The sequence below is a fragment of the Schistocerca cancellata genome, chromosome 7 (genome assembly GCF_023864275.1).
Source record: "Schistocerca cancellata isolate TAMUIC-IGC-003103 chromosome 7, iqSchCanc2.1, whole genome shotgun sequence".
NCBI lineage: Eukaryota > Metazoa > Arthropoda > Insecta > Orthoptera > Acrididae > Schistocerca > Schistocerca cancellata.
The window spans coordinates 327769763-327789218 of NC_064632.1; the positions used below are offsets into that span (position 1 = coordinate 327769763).

The 19456-nt window shown below is 42.5% G+C and overlaps 1 protein-coding gene across 1 annotated transcript in view; it reads right to left on the reverse strand.

Moving 5' to 3' along the window:
- The window catches only part of LOC126092058 (histone acetyltransferase KAT7), a 562552-nt gene that overhangs the window by 11471 nt on the left and 531625 nt on the right, over positions 1–19456 (reverse strand). Inside the window, exon 9 of the mRNA XM_049907464.1 lies at positions 5762–5908. Within this exon, the coding sequence (XP_049763421.1) occupies positions 5762–5908 (147 nt within the window). The remainder of the gene's footprint in view (positions 1–5761; positions 5909–19456) is intronic.

The window sequence follows — 19456 nt, forward strand, 5'->3', positions numbered from 1 at the left end:
TGCAGACTCCTAACTAAGGTACGAGCATATGGGATTCTACATCTACATCTACATCCATACTCCGCAAGCCACCTGACGGTGTGTGGCGGAGGGTACCTTCAGTACCTCTATCGGTTCTCCCTTCTATTCCAGTCTCGTATTGTTCGTGGAAAGAAGGATTGTCGGTATGCCTCTGTGTGGGCTCTAATCTCTCTGATTTTATCCTCATGGTCTCTTCGCGAGATATACGTAGGAGGGAGCAATATACTGCTTGACTCTTCGGTGAAGGTATGTTCTCGAAACTTTGACAAAAGCCCGTACCGAGCTACTGAGCGTCTCTCCTGCAGAGTCTTCCACTGGAGTTTATCTATCATCTCCGTAACGCTTTCGCGATTACTAAATGATCCTGTAACGAAGCGTGCTGTTCTCCGTTGGTTCTTCTCTATCTCTTCTATCAACCCTATCTGGTACGGATCCCACACTGCTGAGCAGTATTCAAGCAGTGGGCGAACGAGCGTACTGTAACCTACTTCCTTTGTTTTCGGATTGCATTTCCTTAGGATTCTTCCAATGAATCTCAGTCTGGCATCTGCTTTACCGACGATCAACATTATATGATCATTCCATTTTAAATCACTCCTAATGCGTACTCCCAGATAATTTATGGTATTAACTGCTTCCAGTTGCTGACCTGCTATTTTGTAGCTAAATGATAAAGGATCTATCTTTCTGTGTATTCGCAGCACATTACACTTGTCTACATTGAGATTCAATTGCCATTCCCTGCACCATGCGTCAATTCGCTGCAGATCCTCCTGCATTTCAGTACAATTTTCCATTGTTACAACCTCTCGATACACCACAGCATCATCTGCAAAAAGCCTCAGTGAACTTCCGATGTCAACCACAAGGTCATTTATGTATATTATGAATAGCAACGGTCCTATGACACTCCCCTGCGGCACACCTGAAATCACTCTTACTTCGGAAGACTTCTCTGCATTGAGAATAACACGCTGCGTCCTGTTATCTAGGAACTCCTCAATGCAATCACATAATTGGTTCCCAAATACGTGGGTGGCTAGAAGACTTCTTAAGTAATAGAACCCAGTCCGTTGTACTCGATGGTGAGTGTTCATCGGAGGTGAGGGTATCATCTGGAATGCCCCACGGAAGTCTGGTAGGTCCGCTGTTGTTTTCTGTCTACATAAATGATCTTTTGGATAGGGTGAATAACAATGTGGGGCTCTTTGCTGATGATGCTGTGGTGTACGGGAAGGTGTCGTCGTTGAGTGACTGTAGGAGGATACAAGATGACTTGGACAGGATTTGTGATTGGTGTGAAGTATGGCAGCTAACTCTAAATATAGATAAATGTAAATTAATGCAGATGAATAGGAAAAAGAATCCTGTAATATTTGAATACTCCATTAGTTGTGTAGCGCTTGACACAGTCACGTCGATTAAATATTTGGGCGTAACATTGCAGAGCGATGTGAAGTGGGACAAGCATGTAATGGCAGTTGTGGGGAAGGCGGGTAGTCGTCTTCGGTTCATTGGTAGAATTTTGGGAAGATGTGGTTCATCTGTAAAGGAGACCGCTTATAAAACACTAATACGACCTATTATTGAGTACTGCTCGAGCGTGTGGGATCCCTATCAGGTCGGATTGAGGGAGGACTTAGAAGCAATTCAGAGGCGGGCTGCTAGATTTGTTACTGGTAGGTTTGATCGTCACACGAGTGTTACGGAAATGCTTCAGGAACTCGGGTGGGAGCCTCTAGAGGAAAGGAGGCCTTCTTTTCGCGAATCGCTACTGAGGAAATTTAGAGAACCAGCATTTGAGGCTGACTGCAGCACAATTTTACTGCCGCCAACTTACATTTCGCGGATGGACCACAAAGATAAGAGAGATTAGGGCTCGTACAGAGGGATATAGGCAGTAATTTTTCCCTTGTTCTGTTTGGGAGTGGAACAGGGAGAGAAGATGCTAGTTGTGGTACGAGGTACCCTCCGCCACGCACCGTATGGTTGATTGCGGAGTATGTATGTAGATGTAGAACATCCCGGCAACAGGCGGTAAATGGCGCCGCGCTGTACTGGAAAGCGAAGAATCGCGTGAGTGGAGCGCCTGTCTTCCTAGACGGGAGCGGCCATTCCGCTAAGAGCGTCCGTTCTGTGGAAGGCGAATTTCCGCTGCAAAGCCAAAGCCGGCGAGGTGTCGCGTCCTCCGCGACCCCGTCTTCCGGGCAACGCACTGGCTCGCGGGAACCGGTTCGCCCTGCCGGGCTCGCGGCCTGTAAAAGTATCCGCTGAGGCCGCCGGTTACGCCCTCACGCCCTCCCCACGCCCTTCGTGTCTGGCAGTGGCGCTAGACGCTGCACAGTCCTCATTTAGTGGTCCGCGAACACCGCGTAGAAGAGGCGTACAGCACCCAGAACGTCTTACGCAGGGAAGCTCCCTTCGTGTATCCTAGAAATATTAATGCTGCGTCATGTCTCTTCGGTATAGGATCGGCAATATTATTGACTCTGCATTTATAAGAAGCAGTCAAATGAAAACCGCACAACCGCCACAGCGAGAGCGTAGAATGGTTCCAGTCAAAAGTAATGACTACACGTGATTGTTTCCAAATCTATAAAAAACTGTGGTAAAAATTAACTATAAAATTTGTGTTTTCCTAAACATGAAGTTTAAAATATAACAGCTCATTCGTTTTTTCATAAATTAAATAAATTCTACAGTTTCATACTCCTGTAAGTATGGTATGTATGCTGTGCAAAATTCATCGAAGAATCTCTCTAATTTACGAAGAAAAGTGTACCTACAGCGACAAATGCAGCCATTAGTAAGTGAAAAAATAATGAAATTTCGCATGTAAAAAAGAAATTATTTCGTTATGTTTTCGAACTTCCACTGCAATGAGTGTGAATCCTGAATCCTTCTTGATCATGCTGACAAAGTTTTATGAACTTGATAATATTCTTCTCGGGTATGCAGCCGGATCATAACGTCTTCATGACACAATATTTCCGCGGTCCAACTGGCCGCCATCTTCAGGTGAGAGTGCTGGTGCACGATCTCGCCGGCGAGATCCGAGAAGAATATTATCAATTATTGCGCCGGGAAAGCCTTCGTAGCCATTTTATGAACTTATTTGTAAAAGTATAGACAGTGGAAATTAAAATGTCGTGTGATGCCTCTCCTGCCCCAAGTCGGTCCGTTTGACGTCCTACCCCCTCTTAAGACACTTATCCCTCTGGGAAACGGGGAGACAAATTTTCTGTTTCGCAGAAAACGGTCGGCAGTGTGTGAGGGGGCGTTATCGTGCAACAGCATGATTCCGTCAGACAGCATTCATGGGCGTTTTGACTTTACGACGCGTCGCAGTTTCTGTGAAATGTCTTCATATTGTTGCGCACTGATTTTGGTTCCAAACTCGAGGTGCTATGAGCTGAGGGCCTCTGCCGTTGAAGGAGGAGATCATCATGAACTTGCTGGATCTTGTGTAAACAGCTTTGTATTTCTTTGGCAGGGAGATGTAGCATGTTCCCACTGTTGGGTTTGCCGTTTGTCCTCGGGGTCGAAATGGCGGCACTACCTAGGGTCAAGAAGAGTTCCTCCTTCGACTGCAAGGGCCCTCTATTCGTCGAGTTCCTCCAGTATGAAATAACAATCAGTGAGCAGCGCTATTGAGACACTTTGTAGCAACTGCGGCGTACCATAAACTCAAAACGCCCACGAATGATGTCTGCCGGAAAAGTCTTGTTGACGATAACGCCCGTCGCCATACTGCCAATTGTATGGAGGCTACGCTTCAACGATTTAGTTGGGAAACGCTGTGACATCCTCCGCACAGCCCTGATCGTTCAACGTGTGATTTTCACATCTTTGGAGAGCTGAAAAAAGACATGCATGGACATCAATTTCAGTCTGACGAGGAAGTGCAACAGTGGGTTCGGTTGTGGACCTGTCAGAGGGCGACCACGTTCTACGGAACGGCAACTGATCGTCTCGTCTCCCACTGGGATGAATGTCTGAACGCGTGTGGTGACTACTTTTGAATGGAACCATTCCATCGTCCCATTGTGGCCGATGCTCGGTTCTCATTTGACTACCACTTACATGCGCAACCTATATAAGTCTGCTGGATGTGTAATCACAGTGGGGAATAAAATTTTGCCACAGCCTTTCAAAGGTACAACAGGATTGAAGTAGGGATACCGCTTGTCTCTTACGTTGTTTAGAATACACACCCTGAAAGCCTTAGACATGCGGAGAACAAAATGTGCAGGATTGGGTATTCAGATAACAAAGGATCAATGTATGTGCCCACTGTTCTTTCCATATTTTAAGTTAACGGTGCTTGTGAAGAGGACGATACCTGCTTTATGCCAAGAAAATTATTAGAATAATACGATAAGGGGGGGACTGAAAGTAAATTTTCACAAGGTAAGTGGAGGAAGTGTAGGAAAAGTAAGAGCAGATTGCCAATACATCATGGTATGTAAGGAATTTAAATATTTGAGTAGCATCATATTGAAAGATTCAATTCCGAATACAGCAAAGAGTGGCCCACGTGAAAACAGCAATCCAAAATCTAAATCCTATGTTATGGTCTTCCAGGATAAGTTGGAAAGCGAGGAAGATGTTCTATATATCTACTGTAGAGTCTATAACAGCGTAGGGATGTGACTGAAAACAAGTCGAGAGTTGTAGAAATGGACTATTTCAGATCATGTAGAATATCCCGCCAAGACCACGGAAGAAATAGATAGGATAGAAGAACGGCACCGCCTCTGGTATGGGCATTCAATGCGAACAACAGATTTTGACGTACCGCCCTCAAGGAAGAAGCAGAACAGGACGACCTAAAGTTGTCTGGTTCCATGGGGAAAAGGAGGCCATGAGCAAAAGAGAAATTGAGGAGGATGAAGAAGCTTGAGAAGATATAACCGGATGGCGACATATACTCGTATGTGGAATGCGACGGCAGCTGTAGAAAAACCACAGGAAAAAGACAAAGGTGTTGTCTTAAAATTAACGTGGCCCAAAGTTGCTCCTGCACAGAGGGAATAATGGTAAGCAATTTCTGTCTCACTCTAGTCCCAGCGGTAAGCAGATTATTTCAATTTACAGCTTAATTCCGTTATGAAAAAATGTAGTATCACAAACTGTTGAAAGATTTACGAACTTCCAGCATACTGGAATAATTGTAGGTCAGCAGCTTCTTATAACTAGTACAACGAAAAACCAGCCAAAGTTGGAAATTTCACTGTTTCTATTGACTCGATGACGAGTTTTGGACCAGGACCCATTTTCAAATCATCTTAACACAGTCAAAAATGGTATTTCTGAAAATGGAAAAACCATGTCAAAAATGTGTGTATGCGCTGGAACTGTGTGTTTGCACATTTTTGTCATGGCTTTTGCAATTTCAGAAATAACATTTTTGACTATGTTACGACGATCAGAACATGGGTTCTGACCCGAAACTAGTGATGGAGTCAATAAAAATAGTGAAATTCCCAACTTTGGCTAGTTCTTCGTTGTACTGTTGACCATTTGTTAACGTACAATGACAGCTCCTGCCAAGTGCCAAACTGCCAGTAAAACTTACAAAAATTTTATTGCACCTTTAACGTTTCCATTCGAATGACTCTTGTAGTTCTCTATAAAATAAACGACTGACACTACAGCAATGGCACCAAAGACGACGACTCGGCGCCAGCGCGGCAAGACAGACCGCGACAGCTGGGACTGGTTGCGGGAAAGGCCGTACCTTTGATGGAGAGCTCCTTGCCGCCAAAGTTGCAGAGGTACTGCAGCAGGACGTCCTTCCAGTAGCTGCGGTACGAGATGAGGCCCAGGTCGGACAGCGGCTTCTCTGGGGAGCCGATCTTGCCCTCGACGCGCGTCAGCAGGTAGCCTGCGGAAACAACCAATGAGCAAACCCATTAACGTCTCGTCACGATAAATAAACACCCGTTACACTATAACTCAACAGATAATTCCTAGCGTGACGAAATCGACATGCGTAAAAGTAGTTCAGAAGCACTCCAAAGAGTGTATTCTACGACCATTAATTTATATACACTACCGGCCATTAAAATTGCTACACCAAGAAGAAATGCAGATGATAGACGGGTATTCATTGAACAAATGTATACTAGAACTGACATGTGACTACATTACCACGCAATTTGGGTGCATAGATCCTGAGAAATCAGTACCCAGAACAACCACCTCTGGCCCTAATAACGGCCTTGATACGCCTGTGCATTGAGTCAAACAGAGCTTGGATGGCGTGTACAGGTACAGCTGCCCATGCACCCGTATTTATCCATTTCGAGACGACTGTTTAAAGTCCAACGTAATTTCTACACCGTACTGGTCAAGGAAATATGTTGTTTCTTTTTGTGTTTCCATATTTTTGATGACCCCTGTAGGATGACCACATAAAACTGGTTGTAGGAAAAGGATAGCGGGTTGAAATACATTGGGAGCATGTCAAGGATATGCAGTTCATCCACGACAGAAGCACCTTCCGAAATATTCGCTCGATAGTTCTTGAGTATTGCTCCGGTCTGGGTCCCTTACCAGCTTGGATTAAAAGGTGAGATAGAGATCCAGCGAACAGCGGCGTTCATTTAAAAAGCACGAGAGCGTTATGCAGATTCTCTGCAAACTGCTGTGCTGACGCTACAAGAGAGGCAAAGTGCATCTCACAGACGTTTACAGTTAGAATACTGACAGCGTACGTTCCAAGGGAAGTCTTAGCCTGTAGGTCTCACGAAATGTGCATGACGAGAGAATCAGAATAATTAGAGCTCACTCTAAGGCCTCCCAAAATTCGCGAACGAAACAGCGAAGTCCGAAAGTACCCTCAGCCTTACACCGTAAGATAGCATATGACGTTTTAGATGTACATGTAAACATAGACCTATACTGATCAATATCTGATCGTTGCCAACCTTAGCTAACACTGCATTTACAGCTACAAATAGTTTAAGTACATGCAGAGTTAGACATCGCTGAAATGTTTTATGCAACAGAGTTTGAAATCATCTCGCTTATCACCGCGTAAGACGCATTCAATACAGCGTCGTCTGTGAGTTAAAGTTGGCAGCGAGCGGAAAGCAGTCAAACGTAACTGAATCTTAGCTTCCTTTATTCGTACAGGTTCTCGAGGAATAACATGTTTTCAAGCAGTTACGCATGTCGTTACTCAATGATGTTCTTCTCCAGTCAATTTTGACGTCTGATCCTCGTTTCGAGGAAACAAAACTACTCACAAGCAATCTCTGTGAACAACTACAAACAAATTAGAAACAATTTCGTGCCAACTCTTTACATGATGTAGAGGTCTTTAAAACTCATATAATAATTAAATAACAAAAATCTGTCTACGAGGTCACTATTATATGGAAAAACTTGCACCCGTAAATACACCACAAAGGATGATAAAGAGAAAGTCATTCCAACCCTTGGCACAAAAACATTGCACTTAAAACACAATAACTCCGTTAATATTTACGGACGGAAAACTAGAATAATTATAGCCTCCCACGCTAAGGCATTAAGTACAGAAGGAAAAGAGTTGTTTAATCGGATCAAGTGCAACATTCACAGAGGCAATTTTCCAACATCCAGAAATACTAATCTCGTCATTTCCGGCAATTGCCAAGGACAATCATACGATAAAACGCTGCTACGACTTTCCGGTGAACGTAGCTGTGTTTCCTGTTTGACCGCTTTCGACAAAAAGAAACGCAGTTTGCTGCTTGGCTATTTCCGCTCAAACAGTATGTGATGTCCCAGTCAGATACGTATTTAGTACAACACAGGACGCAGCAGCCCATTTTTTTCCCCAAAGGAGCGACTTTCCTGTTCATTTTTGTAATTGAATCAGCTACATAAATACAGGGTTATTACAAATGATTGAAGCGATTTCACAGCTCTACAATAACTTTATTATTTGAGATATTTTCACAATGCTTTGCACACACATACAAAAACTCAAAAAGTTTTTTTAGGCATTCACAAATGTTCGATATGTGCCCCTTTAGTGATTCGGCAGACATCAAGCCGATAATCAAGTTCCTCCCACACTCGGCGCAGCATGTCCCCATCAATGAGTTCGAAAGCATCGTTGATGCGAGCTCGCAGTTCTGGCACGTTTCTTGGTAGAGGAGGTTTGAATCTTTCACATAACCCCACAGAAGGAAATCGCATGGGGTTAAGTCGGGAGAGCGTGGAGGCCATGACATGAATTGCTGATCATGATCTCCACCACGACCGATCCATCGGTTTTCCAATCTCCTGTTTAAGAAATGCCGAACATCATGATGGAAGTGCGGTGGAGCACCATCCTGTTGAAAGATGAAGTCAGCGCTGTCGGTCTCCAGTTGTGGCATGAGCCAATTTTCTTTATTCGTCGACTTCCGCGGGCTACGCGTTAAACTTGCGCGCACGCGTTCAACCGTTTCTTCGCTCACTGCAGGCCGACCCGTTGATTTCCCCTTACAGAGGCATCCAGAAGCTTTAAACTGCGCATACCATCGCCGAATGGAGTTAGCAGGTGGTGGATCTTTGTTGAACTTCGTCCTGAAGTGTCGTTGCACTGTTATGACTGACTGATGTGAGTGCATTTCAAGCACGACATACGCTTTCTCGGCTCCTGTCGCCATTTTGTCTCACTGCGCTCTCGAGCGCTCTGACGGCAGAAACCTGAAGTGCGGCTTCAGCCGAACAAAACTTTATGAGTTTTTCTACGTATCTGTAGTGTGTCGTGACCATATGTCAATGAATGGAGCTACAGTGAATTTATGAAATCGCTTCAATCATTTGTAATAGCCCTGTATATAAGGTTTACAACAATATAACAACAGTTAACTACTAACGCAGTTTCAAGCAGTACTTCACTTCGTTAATGTATATCGTGACACATACGACATCCCTAAGGGGAGCGCTTCAAGAGTACATACAAGAACTTAGCGAACGTCGAAATCCTATTCAGATATTATTTTCTCTATTTTTCGGGCTTAAAAGCCACCTGTTAAAGTTTTAAACTATTTTTCGAAGCTGCTAGATGAGACTCTCAGCCGCATGGACTAAGATGCCATTTATCCTCTGAAAGTGCCGAGAAATAACTAGTTCCAATCGCTCTTGGAATGATTAGGAATTGACTTACTAGTGCGGGCGCATCAGTTTAGCGATTGCGGCTCATCGAGTGAACAGGACGAAAAAACTTGTTTTATGCTTGATATTTGCTCCTGCCTTCATTATTCTTACCTGTGGCTTAATGGATGATATATTCCTTCTTCTCCTCTTTTTTACTTCGGATGACTGGTAAGTAACTTTGCCGTTTATTTGCTCTCTGAGCATCTCTTTAAGTACACCTACCCATTTCGTTCTGTACTTACACAAATTTCATTCGAAAAGTTGCGAAATTTCTTTTTTCCAACACAAACTGTTTTAAACAGTATGTGAAGCCTCTGCCTATTATACAATAGCATTCAGAGCGTACAAAACAATAAAAAATAGAATAATGCGAGTCTGAGCGCTGATGTACAAAAAAAAAAAAAATAATAAAAACCAGACACATATTACGGAGTACAATTGTCTGCACAATGGGCTACGTGTGACACCACTTTGGCGCGGTGTTGTCTACGTTGTGCAACTACTTGGTTCTATTACGAAAGCGTTCAACCGGTTCTTTATTCTGTATTATTATTATTTACCGGTAAAAAAGACTTTAATTTCACGCAGATAAGCAAAAGATTTAAACAGCCAGTCTGCATCGAGGAGTGTCAGATACAAAAATCACAATTTTGCTTATTACAATGCGCAATTTGCCTTCTGTGCAGATAAATTTCAACACGTAATGGAAGAAATTAATAGGACAGGCATGATATTAGGTTGAATACCAATTATCCTAAAACAAAAATTAATGTATCGAAATGAAAATAGTACAAATTAAGTACGTCGTCGAAGAAGCCTACTGGATGGACATAAGAAGATGTAAATTAGTGTGTGTGTGTGTGTGTGTGTGTGTGTGTGTGTGTGTGTGTGTGTGTGTGGTGTGAATTCCTAAGGGTCCAAACTGCTGAGGTCATCGGTCCTGTAAATTAGTTTTCGAAACAAAGCTTCCTATGAGTTTGAAAAGGAAACTCCCAATCGGTGATTATTGTCGGTTTTTGGACTTGCGAAAGTGAATCAACTTTTCAATGCGAAAACTATTCGGAACCTGAGAGTTGTTCATAGAGCAAGAGAGCTGAGTGTTGCGAGTTATTGGTATAGACAGGAAAATAAATAAATGGATCGGGGAACAAACTGAAGTGAAAGAAATGAAAATGAAACAGATATGGACGGGACATACAAATACGAGACTGAATGGTAGATGGACCAGTCAGGTTCTTTGCTGGAATCCGTGAGATTAAAAGGGACGTAGGCGTCGACCTAATAGAAGGTGGATGGATAATATTGGATAATGCTAAATATATTTCCAGTAAATGCCTCCGTGTGACAAGCCTGAATCAATTCCCCATTTCGTATGATCGATCCTGCCTTGAGTTCTTCATCTCTGATTACCCACTATGGCAGAACTCAATCCATCAGCTAGAATTGAAGATATGCGCGGAAAAACGAGCTAAACCTCAAATGTAAAAAATTAGAAATAAGTGTTGCCATCTGTTGCTGGATACGGGAAATATCAAAATTGACATTGGTTTCACCCCTAAATGTCACTTGGGGTGACACCAATGTCAATTTTGATAGTTCCTGTACCCGGCAACAGATGGCAACATTTATCGCTATGCTTTTATATTTGAGAGTTAGCCAGTTTTTCCGCGCATGTCTTCAATTATTACCCCCCACACGAGCCAGCATTTTGCATTCACTAAACCAGATGCTTCAGAACCTGGTCCTCGAACATGTTCCTTCTTGTCACAGGCATCAACCACCCGTTTCCCTCACAGTCTCTGTTGCTTTGTGTTTAATATTTGCGTTAATGCTTAACAGTTCTTCTGCAATAACACTTTTGAAAAACTAACACCTTCCTACTTTCAGACTTTATTATCGCCATTTTTAATTTTAATGCCGTGTTATGCTCCGAACGTATAATTTTACAGAATTCCGCAGTACTAGATACGTGATACAAACGCAGGCAAACGTAATTAAAACAGAGGGCACACAACATAGGTTTATATTACGCTGCAGTTTACAAACGAAATTCTTTTGGAACGGATAAATTAACAACTTTATTTTTTCAGTCTTAGAAACTCCGATTATACACTGACGCTGTTATTTGCAGATGACCATGTTTATTGTTGCGAACGGAGTAAACAATCTACAAAGGGCGCCGTATGAAATATGTACGAGGGTTGCCCAGTAAATAATGCCCCATATTTTTTTTCTCCAGAAGTATTTATTCCACAACAATCAAATTTACATATGTGAAAGACTGATGTTTTGTCTACTTGCTTTATTTTTCCACATAATCTCCTTCAAGTTCGACGGCCTTTTTCCAGCGAGACACAAGAGCGTGTATTCTCTGCCGGTAAAAATCTGTACTCTGCCTACGGAGCCAGGTTGTCACTTCGTGAATCACTTCTTCGTCATCGGCAAAACGTCTTCCACGAATGAAATTCTTCATTGGCCCAAACAAGTGAAAGTCTGAAGGAGCCAAATCGGGGCTGTAGGGTGGATGGGGTAACACTATCCAACCCAGTTTCGCGATGTGTTCACAAGTCCTCAAACTTGTGTGAGGACGAGCGTTATCATGCTGAATCAAAACATCCTGTGGGTTAACATGACGCCCAAGGTGCCGGAAGCGCTGCTTAAGTTTGTCTAATGTTTTGACATAAGCCTCTGAATTTATGGTACTGCCTTTTGGCATCACATCAATGAGAATTACGCCCTCGCAATCCCAAAACACAGTCATCATGACTTTTACGGCTGAAGGAACTGTTTTGAATTTTTTCTTCTGTGGAGAATAAGCATGACGCCATTCCATCGATTGTCTTTTTGTTTCGGGCTCAAAATGATGCACCCAAGTTTCATCACCTGTCACAATCCGTGACAAAAAGGCCTCCCCGTCAACGTGAAAGCGTCGCAACAAATCGAAAGAAATGTCTTTTCTTTGGGACTTGTGATCGACAGTAAGACACCGAGGAACCCATCTTGCACACACTTTTGAGTATCCAAGCTGATTGATAATCACATCCACACTTCCTTTGCTTACTGACAACTCCAGTGCCAATTGTCGAGTCGTAATGCGTCGATCCCGTCGAATGAGAACATCAGCCCGCTGCAACATGTCAGGCGTGACAGCCGTGGGAGGCCTTCCCGACCGCGGCAAATCTCGGAGCTCCGCAGCACCGCCCTCTGATGCTTTCACCCTCTGTGCCCAGCGACCAACAGTACTCCTATCGACTGCAGATGTTCCGTAGACTTTGCACAAGCGTTTATGAATATTGCCCACGGTTTCTTCCTCTGCTACGAGAAATTCAATCACTGCACGTTGTTTATGACGGATGTCACCTGCAGACGCCATTTTAGAACATTCCTACACCACCGCTCTCTGTCGGAGGAAATTGAAACTTTGCGTACACACGCGGGAAACTTCAAATAACTCGCACCTAAAGTGTCACATTTCTAATATTTTTTATTTCGGAGAAAAAAATATGGGGCATTATTTACTGGGCAACCCTCGTACAATAATCTGTGCTGCAAACGACTTCTCTGTACTTGGTAACAAAACGAAAGTGACGGCATCGTATGCGAAAGACAAAATTAGTCCAACTGTAATAAATAGGAAAACAGTAAAGCAACTAATAAATTTTAAATATTTACGACGTAATATATCACATGAAGAAGATACTCATTTTCAGTACACAGTACAGAAATTTAATTAATAGCGAACCAGTACAAAGGAAAATAAGGAAAGAGACACATCTGAAACTTTACAAAAACACTGTTACTCCCAGTTCTGAGGTGTGGAAGTGAAATCAGGAAAAATATGACGCATAAAGCACTAGATGCGGATGTGAGAATTCTCAGACAGGTAACGGAATATTCAGGACAAGATCAAAAGAGAAAAACGTAATTAACATCAGAATTAGTTTTAATGTCTGTAACCGGAAAGAAAACAAGAAACAATGTAGGAATAGTGCCGCCATATTCGTCACCAGATACTTCACAAATATGTTGAAATTTAATATTTATTGTTCACTGTGCCGTCTTAATTACAAATTTATTTTTAAGGTATAATTAGTTACAGCCACAGCTGATCATCTTCAGATGTGTCGAACTGCGTTAAAGTTGCCTGTCGTTTCCATTCTGATCTGTAGTTCCACATAGATAAGACAGACTATCTACCCAACTACGTGGATTTGAAGACGATGAACTTTGATAGAAAATAGTCATACCATAGAAATTTATGTCCAACTCAGACGGCAAAACAGATAATAAATTTTAAATACAGAATAAAATGGAATGGCGTGACAGCAGGATTGAAGATGACAGACTGCCAAAAATACTATACAGGAAACTAAAAGGATGAAAAACACAAGACGACCCCAAACCAGTATGAGGACTTGGATTAATCTCTATAAGTGGGTGTAACAGACAAATTCTAATACGTGCAAAAGATAATACGCTTCTTTCTACGAATTTTATTCTTCGTTATCTAGCGTAATATCGCTTCCTGAACATATAATTAATCATGGTTTGGAGCTTGACTTGTGTTTGATCTCTTTTCTACTGCTCCTTATCAAAGTTTCATTTTGTTCAACCTTTATCTGAACTCTCTCGATAAACACGCCCGCGACGCATTCCACAGAACAGATCCTATTTCGCGCCGATCACTGTTAGCAACCGCAACACTCGAACCTCGGCATTGACATCATTTCTCCTTGCGTTTCGATTTCTGCTATGATGTAACTCATTTTATCACGCCCTGAACATGAATGGAATGGACATTATACACCGCTATCCACTTAGTGATATGCGATAAAAAATTTCAATGTCACTGTGAGATAGATCAAGGTGTGCGATTTATCAAAAAGGCTCCCTCTCGACTTTTCGATCACGAGGATGGTATCTCTGAGGCGGAGTTATTAAATAAAGTTTGCAGATCTTGGTAAAGTATGGACATGGTGCAACTACAGCGAATTCTCTCTTAACGCAGAGTAATATAAAATGCTGCGCACTTTCGAAGAATGTAACTAAGCAGCATTTGGCTGGGAGATTGACGAGTCACAGTTTTGTCAGACAAGCACGTGGCCATGAAAATGCGTGTGGTTTTCTAGTGAAACCATCACGCAGCTCAATTTTAGGAATAGCGCATGGCAAGTCTTCGATTCGTTACTTTGATATTGGGGAACTACAATCTGCCAATTATAGAGATTACTTGTACAGTCCATAGAGGACGGAATAATAGGGGATATGGAGCGTATAAAAATAAGAGCCTATCTGTCTTTCGGCGGAGTGTAACAGAAACACGTAAAAGTCTCGACAAGTTGACTCTCTTTAAGAGAGACGACAAATATCTCTCGAATGCCTTTATCACAAATTCCGGGTTTGCAGAAATACTGGGTGGTTATAATTCAAGTGCAGATACTAACAGAGGTCCAGTGTGGACTGTAATTATCGTAAGGCAGCGAAAAATGGTACATACGCTAATGAGTTAACATGGAACCGATTTATGGTGGAAAAAAATAGTTCCAGTTTTGTCCACCACGTTCAAATCTCGCACTGTACAGCTTCCGTTGACGTCTCAGATGCTCATATTGGACATTTTGTGTATGCTGCACTTGATAATAAAACCAACATTATGCGTTCCTCACTTGTCTGAACTAGGCCACAACCTCTTCCTAATCCATTACATACGGAAACATTTATATACGTCTTTCTCGCATTCACAGCGCCAGATATGCACCTGGTGGCCATAACAGGAACAACTTTTTTTCCAGCGTCAATCGTTTTCCCGTTAACGCATTGGAAATCTGACAAGTTTCGCAGCTATACGATAATTACAGCCCGCACTGGACCTCTGTGATTGGCTACACTTTAATTATAACCACCCAATACAAGAAAGACTGCAAATGCACGAACGTTATTTCCCTGATGGGGTATGTAATTGGTTTATACAGGATCTGCTCAGTTGAAAACAGCTGCAAAAAAACTTCCAGGTTTCTACCGAGCATGTTTCTCCCCACTTTGATTTATGTGTAAAATCTGCATATATTTGTGTTATAAGTCTAGGCAACATTGTACAAATTTACCACTTTCGCGATTTTCTTTGGTCATTAATAGACTGATTTTCTGGCTTCTTCATGGAATATGAACTGCATTCCAGTACTAACATTATAATTTTATTCATGTAGGCTGTAATTTTCTTTGAACGTATGAAAACTTTTTTCTCCTCTATGTGACACCATCCGGTAAATATTTAACTACTTTTTGCAGAAGATTCATTTAGTTAATCCTTTTATACATACAGATTAGGAACGAAACTCCTCTGGTTCTGATCTTAGGTTCTAATACACATACAGTTACTCTACGCTAACAACGGTGTGTGATATTTTTTTTCCATGACGTATTTGTATATTATTACTTGTTTTTACTTTCATGTGATTTATTCTGATTTTTTTTCGTAAAAAGGGTAGTTTTCGTAAACACACTTCCTTCCTTCAATTGTTTAACTGTACAGCAGACGAAGACCACTTGTGACAGGTGAGCATCGGTAGAACACCCAACACGTCACGGACGCTGCAGTAGACTCACTTGCCACGTTCGTTGATTGAAACTAGAAAGTAGTTCGTGTAAATGGGACTTTAGACGTTTCGTCCGGTAGGCAAACAGAGTGGGACTACGTAATGGTCGTTAGAGTGGCGCGCGTGATTGGGATTCAGTGAGGGGTGTGTGCCTTGCGAAGCTTCCGTGATGGGAAAATTCGGCCATGCGCCGTGCGGACGGTCGGCGGCGGCGCGCAGAGCGGCCACTGCGCACCAGGCTAACCTTGCCCGTCTGGACAGGACGGGACCCGCCGCGGCGCCGGCGCGCGGGGCAGGTCGCGGAAGCCACTGCCGCGCCGGAAGCGGCCGACGCCGGCCGAACGCTACCCGAACGCCGAGCGCCGGCCGGCGAGGAGGGGGAAAGAGCCGCGGAAGTTGGCCAACAGCGCTCGCGCTGCCGCCGGCCAGGCGCGCGTCACGTGTTCTCCACGTGCTCCCGACCGCGCCGTGCCGTGCGAAGGCGACGCGATCTGCCGCGCTGCGCTGTGCTATGTCTCCCAGTCGGAGGGGGAAGAGAGAGCGAGCGCCTGGCTAAAATTGGAATTCTTGCGACTTAGCAGCCCGCGCGGTATTTCTGGAGGGCAAAATGGCGGCGCGGCCGCGCGCGCAGCCCACCAAATGGCGGCGGCATTTCCCGCATTCCCAGGGAGTGGGGGGAGGGGGAGGCGAGACTACCTCACGCGGTAGCCGCCGGCTGCTATACGCTAACTGAAGCGTGCGCTCCCAGGGAGCAATGGAATAACAAACTAGCATCTAAACTTCTTTATACACTGTGAAACATAGTATTTTTTTTAAATTATTTACTGCTGCCACTCAAAAATTTCTCCTACTTATTTCTTGCACGACGCTTTTCGAAAAATCATTTCCAACTCAAGGGATTTTTTTCGTGTGTAACTGCATTTTTGGGTATTTGCATTGTATAAGATGCTGCGTTATTCTGTTGCCTTTAGGTGTCTTTTAGTCGTAAAGAAAACAGACTAATGTAACAGATTTCTTTCGAAAGGCAACAAAGAAATACAGCAGGTCATCCATCTATCCAGCTCTTATCATCATCACGCGTAAATGCCTAACACACGAAAAATCCTCAGCTACAACTGGGAATCATTTCCCGAAGCGCGACAGGCAAAAATAAATAAAAGAGAATCGTGACTGACAGCGTGAAAAATTATTTAATAACAAGCAAAAGTTTTGTTTTTACAGGCGCAGGCTTTAACCAACTATTTACATGAATATGATAAAAAATTTGAAAAATATCTGACACGAGAACGGTTAGCATGAATAATCGGTTAACACGGAATAGTACTGCGGTCCCGGCACAGTTCTGTCTGATTTTATACGTTTTTTAATATGAAATTAAAATGGCTTAAACCAAAAGTTTTTGCTTCTCGCACCAGCAAATAAACTCGCTTTCTGCAGTCGCCACGTCTCTCAGACCTCTTTTTTTCTCGTCATACCAAACGAAGTAAATAGTGGTGCTATTGCTGATATATTACCGCTTGTCTTTGAGTACCGTCACTGTCGAAACAGTTCAGTTAGTTTCGCAATTCGTGATGAATATGTCGAAGCCGAGGAATGCGCGTCCAAATTAGCGACTATTATGTAATTTTATACGGTAGGGAGACTAACTATTTTTGTATGAGCAATGGCAGATAAATTGGAAAGACATCATTAGTCTGCCCTACATCATCACGGGATGAACTTGTTGCAGTCGAAGGTGACGGTGATAGTGATAATCGGTTACGAGAGGCAGACGTTTAGGAGAACGTTCAGTGCTGAAAATATTGCAATGCTTTTAATACTGCGGTTCCGACAAAGTAATGTGAGATTTCATACAGCACGGAACACGGAAATTAACAATGATATCAACTTTGAAGATCCCGTCCAGACTACAATAAAGATGCTGAAACTCCTTCGGGGTAAGTTTGTTCAGCTATTTAAAATTGCATTCGTGTAACGAAATGAATAAAATGATGGACGACACCGAACAATTTGTCCAAGATTTATCTTTACTTACGTCAAGATGGCTATCGCCTATATTGGATTGACGTAACACATTTATGTCTTCATTAATACAAAGTTTGTCTCGGTTGAATTCTGAACGCTGCAGTTGTCCTGTGCAAAATTATAATTCCTTTGGTTACCACATATTTACTACTAGTTAATGGTTGGCACACTTGATGGCCTTCTGTAGCTTGCAGCTCCTTTTTTCGCATTATATACATGGATAAATTAATGCACTACAAAAAAAACAGATGTTTTCCCACAAAACAATAATATACGTGTATAGATTATCAATCTACAGTGAATCACTTTAATATTCGGACACTATGATATGTTAACCTTGTAGCATAATAACTTTATTCGTAACAAAACAAACAAAGCATATAATCAAGTATTACATTCCATGATGTGTGTCGTAAATAATAGCATAAACTTTATTACGATAACGTACGTAAGTTCTCTCATAATACTGTTGAAATACAACTCGGTCCTATATTCACGTTACTTTAACATTCGGACACTTTGCAGAAATAATCATTTCAAGACAAGATTTTCTGGAACCTTATCTGTTTCGATATCTTGTCGGGTAGCCATTCTGTTTAATCACTTCTTTCAAACATTGCGGCATACTGCAAATGATCGTTTTTAAATATTCCGCATGTAGACTGTCCCATTCTTCTTTTAATCGACGCTTCAGAGTTTCCTTGGGAGATAATAGTGTTTTTCTAATACGTCGCTTCAGTTCTCCCCACACATTTTCAATGGCTTTGGAATCTGGTGATTGAAGTGGCAATTGCACAACAAATATTCCTGCACAATGCGAGCCTTATGTTTCGGGTCATTGTCCTGGTAAAACTTGAACGTGTTTGATATCCCTATGGTTTCAGCACTTTTCCGTAAATTGTTCTGTAATATGTTCAAATAGATACTGTCGATAAACACTAATTCGCGCGGTCCAAATATCGATATACAGCCCCTGACAAGAACGCTGCCACCTCCATGCTTTACAGTAAATTTAATATTTGTGACTGTAATTTCTTCGTTCTTCTTCCGCCACACCGTATTTCGTCCATCCGACCCAAAAACGTTAAATTTCCTTTCGTCGGCGAAAATGACGTCGTTCCACCATATTTCACCCTTCGTAATAAACCCCCTGGCAAAGTACAATCTCTTCTCTCGATTCTGTTCATTCACATACGGTTTTTTCCTGGCCACTCTTCCATTGTAGCCACTTTTCATTCAATGCTCTGCGAATCGTTTGGGGGTGTAGATTCTTTCCAGTCTCATTTAGCAGCTCACGTGCTAATCTGGGTGCAGTGAGTGTAGGATCTTTCTTTATTTTCCGTATTAGCTGTCCCTTTTGCGGTATAGAGTCGATAAGGTCCTCATTTTTGAATCATCTGATGATATCTGCCACACTACTCTTACTTACGCTGAGCGTAGCAGCAATTTGTCTATATCATTTACGTTTCGCTTTGTGAATAATCACAAGCTGTCGTATCTCAAAACTAGTATTAGCTTCGTGTGGCATCTTACCGTCTGGACAGTCAAAAAAAAAAAAAAAAAAAAATGGCTCTGAGCACTATGGAACTTAACATCTATGGTCATCAGTCCCCTAGAACTTAGAACTACTTAAACCTAACTAACCTAAGGACAGCACACAACACCCAGCCATC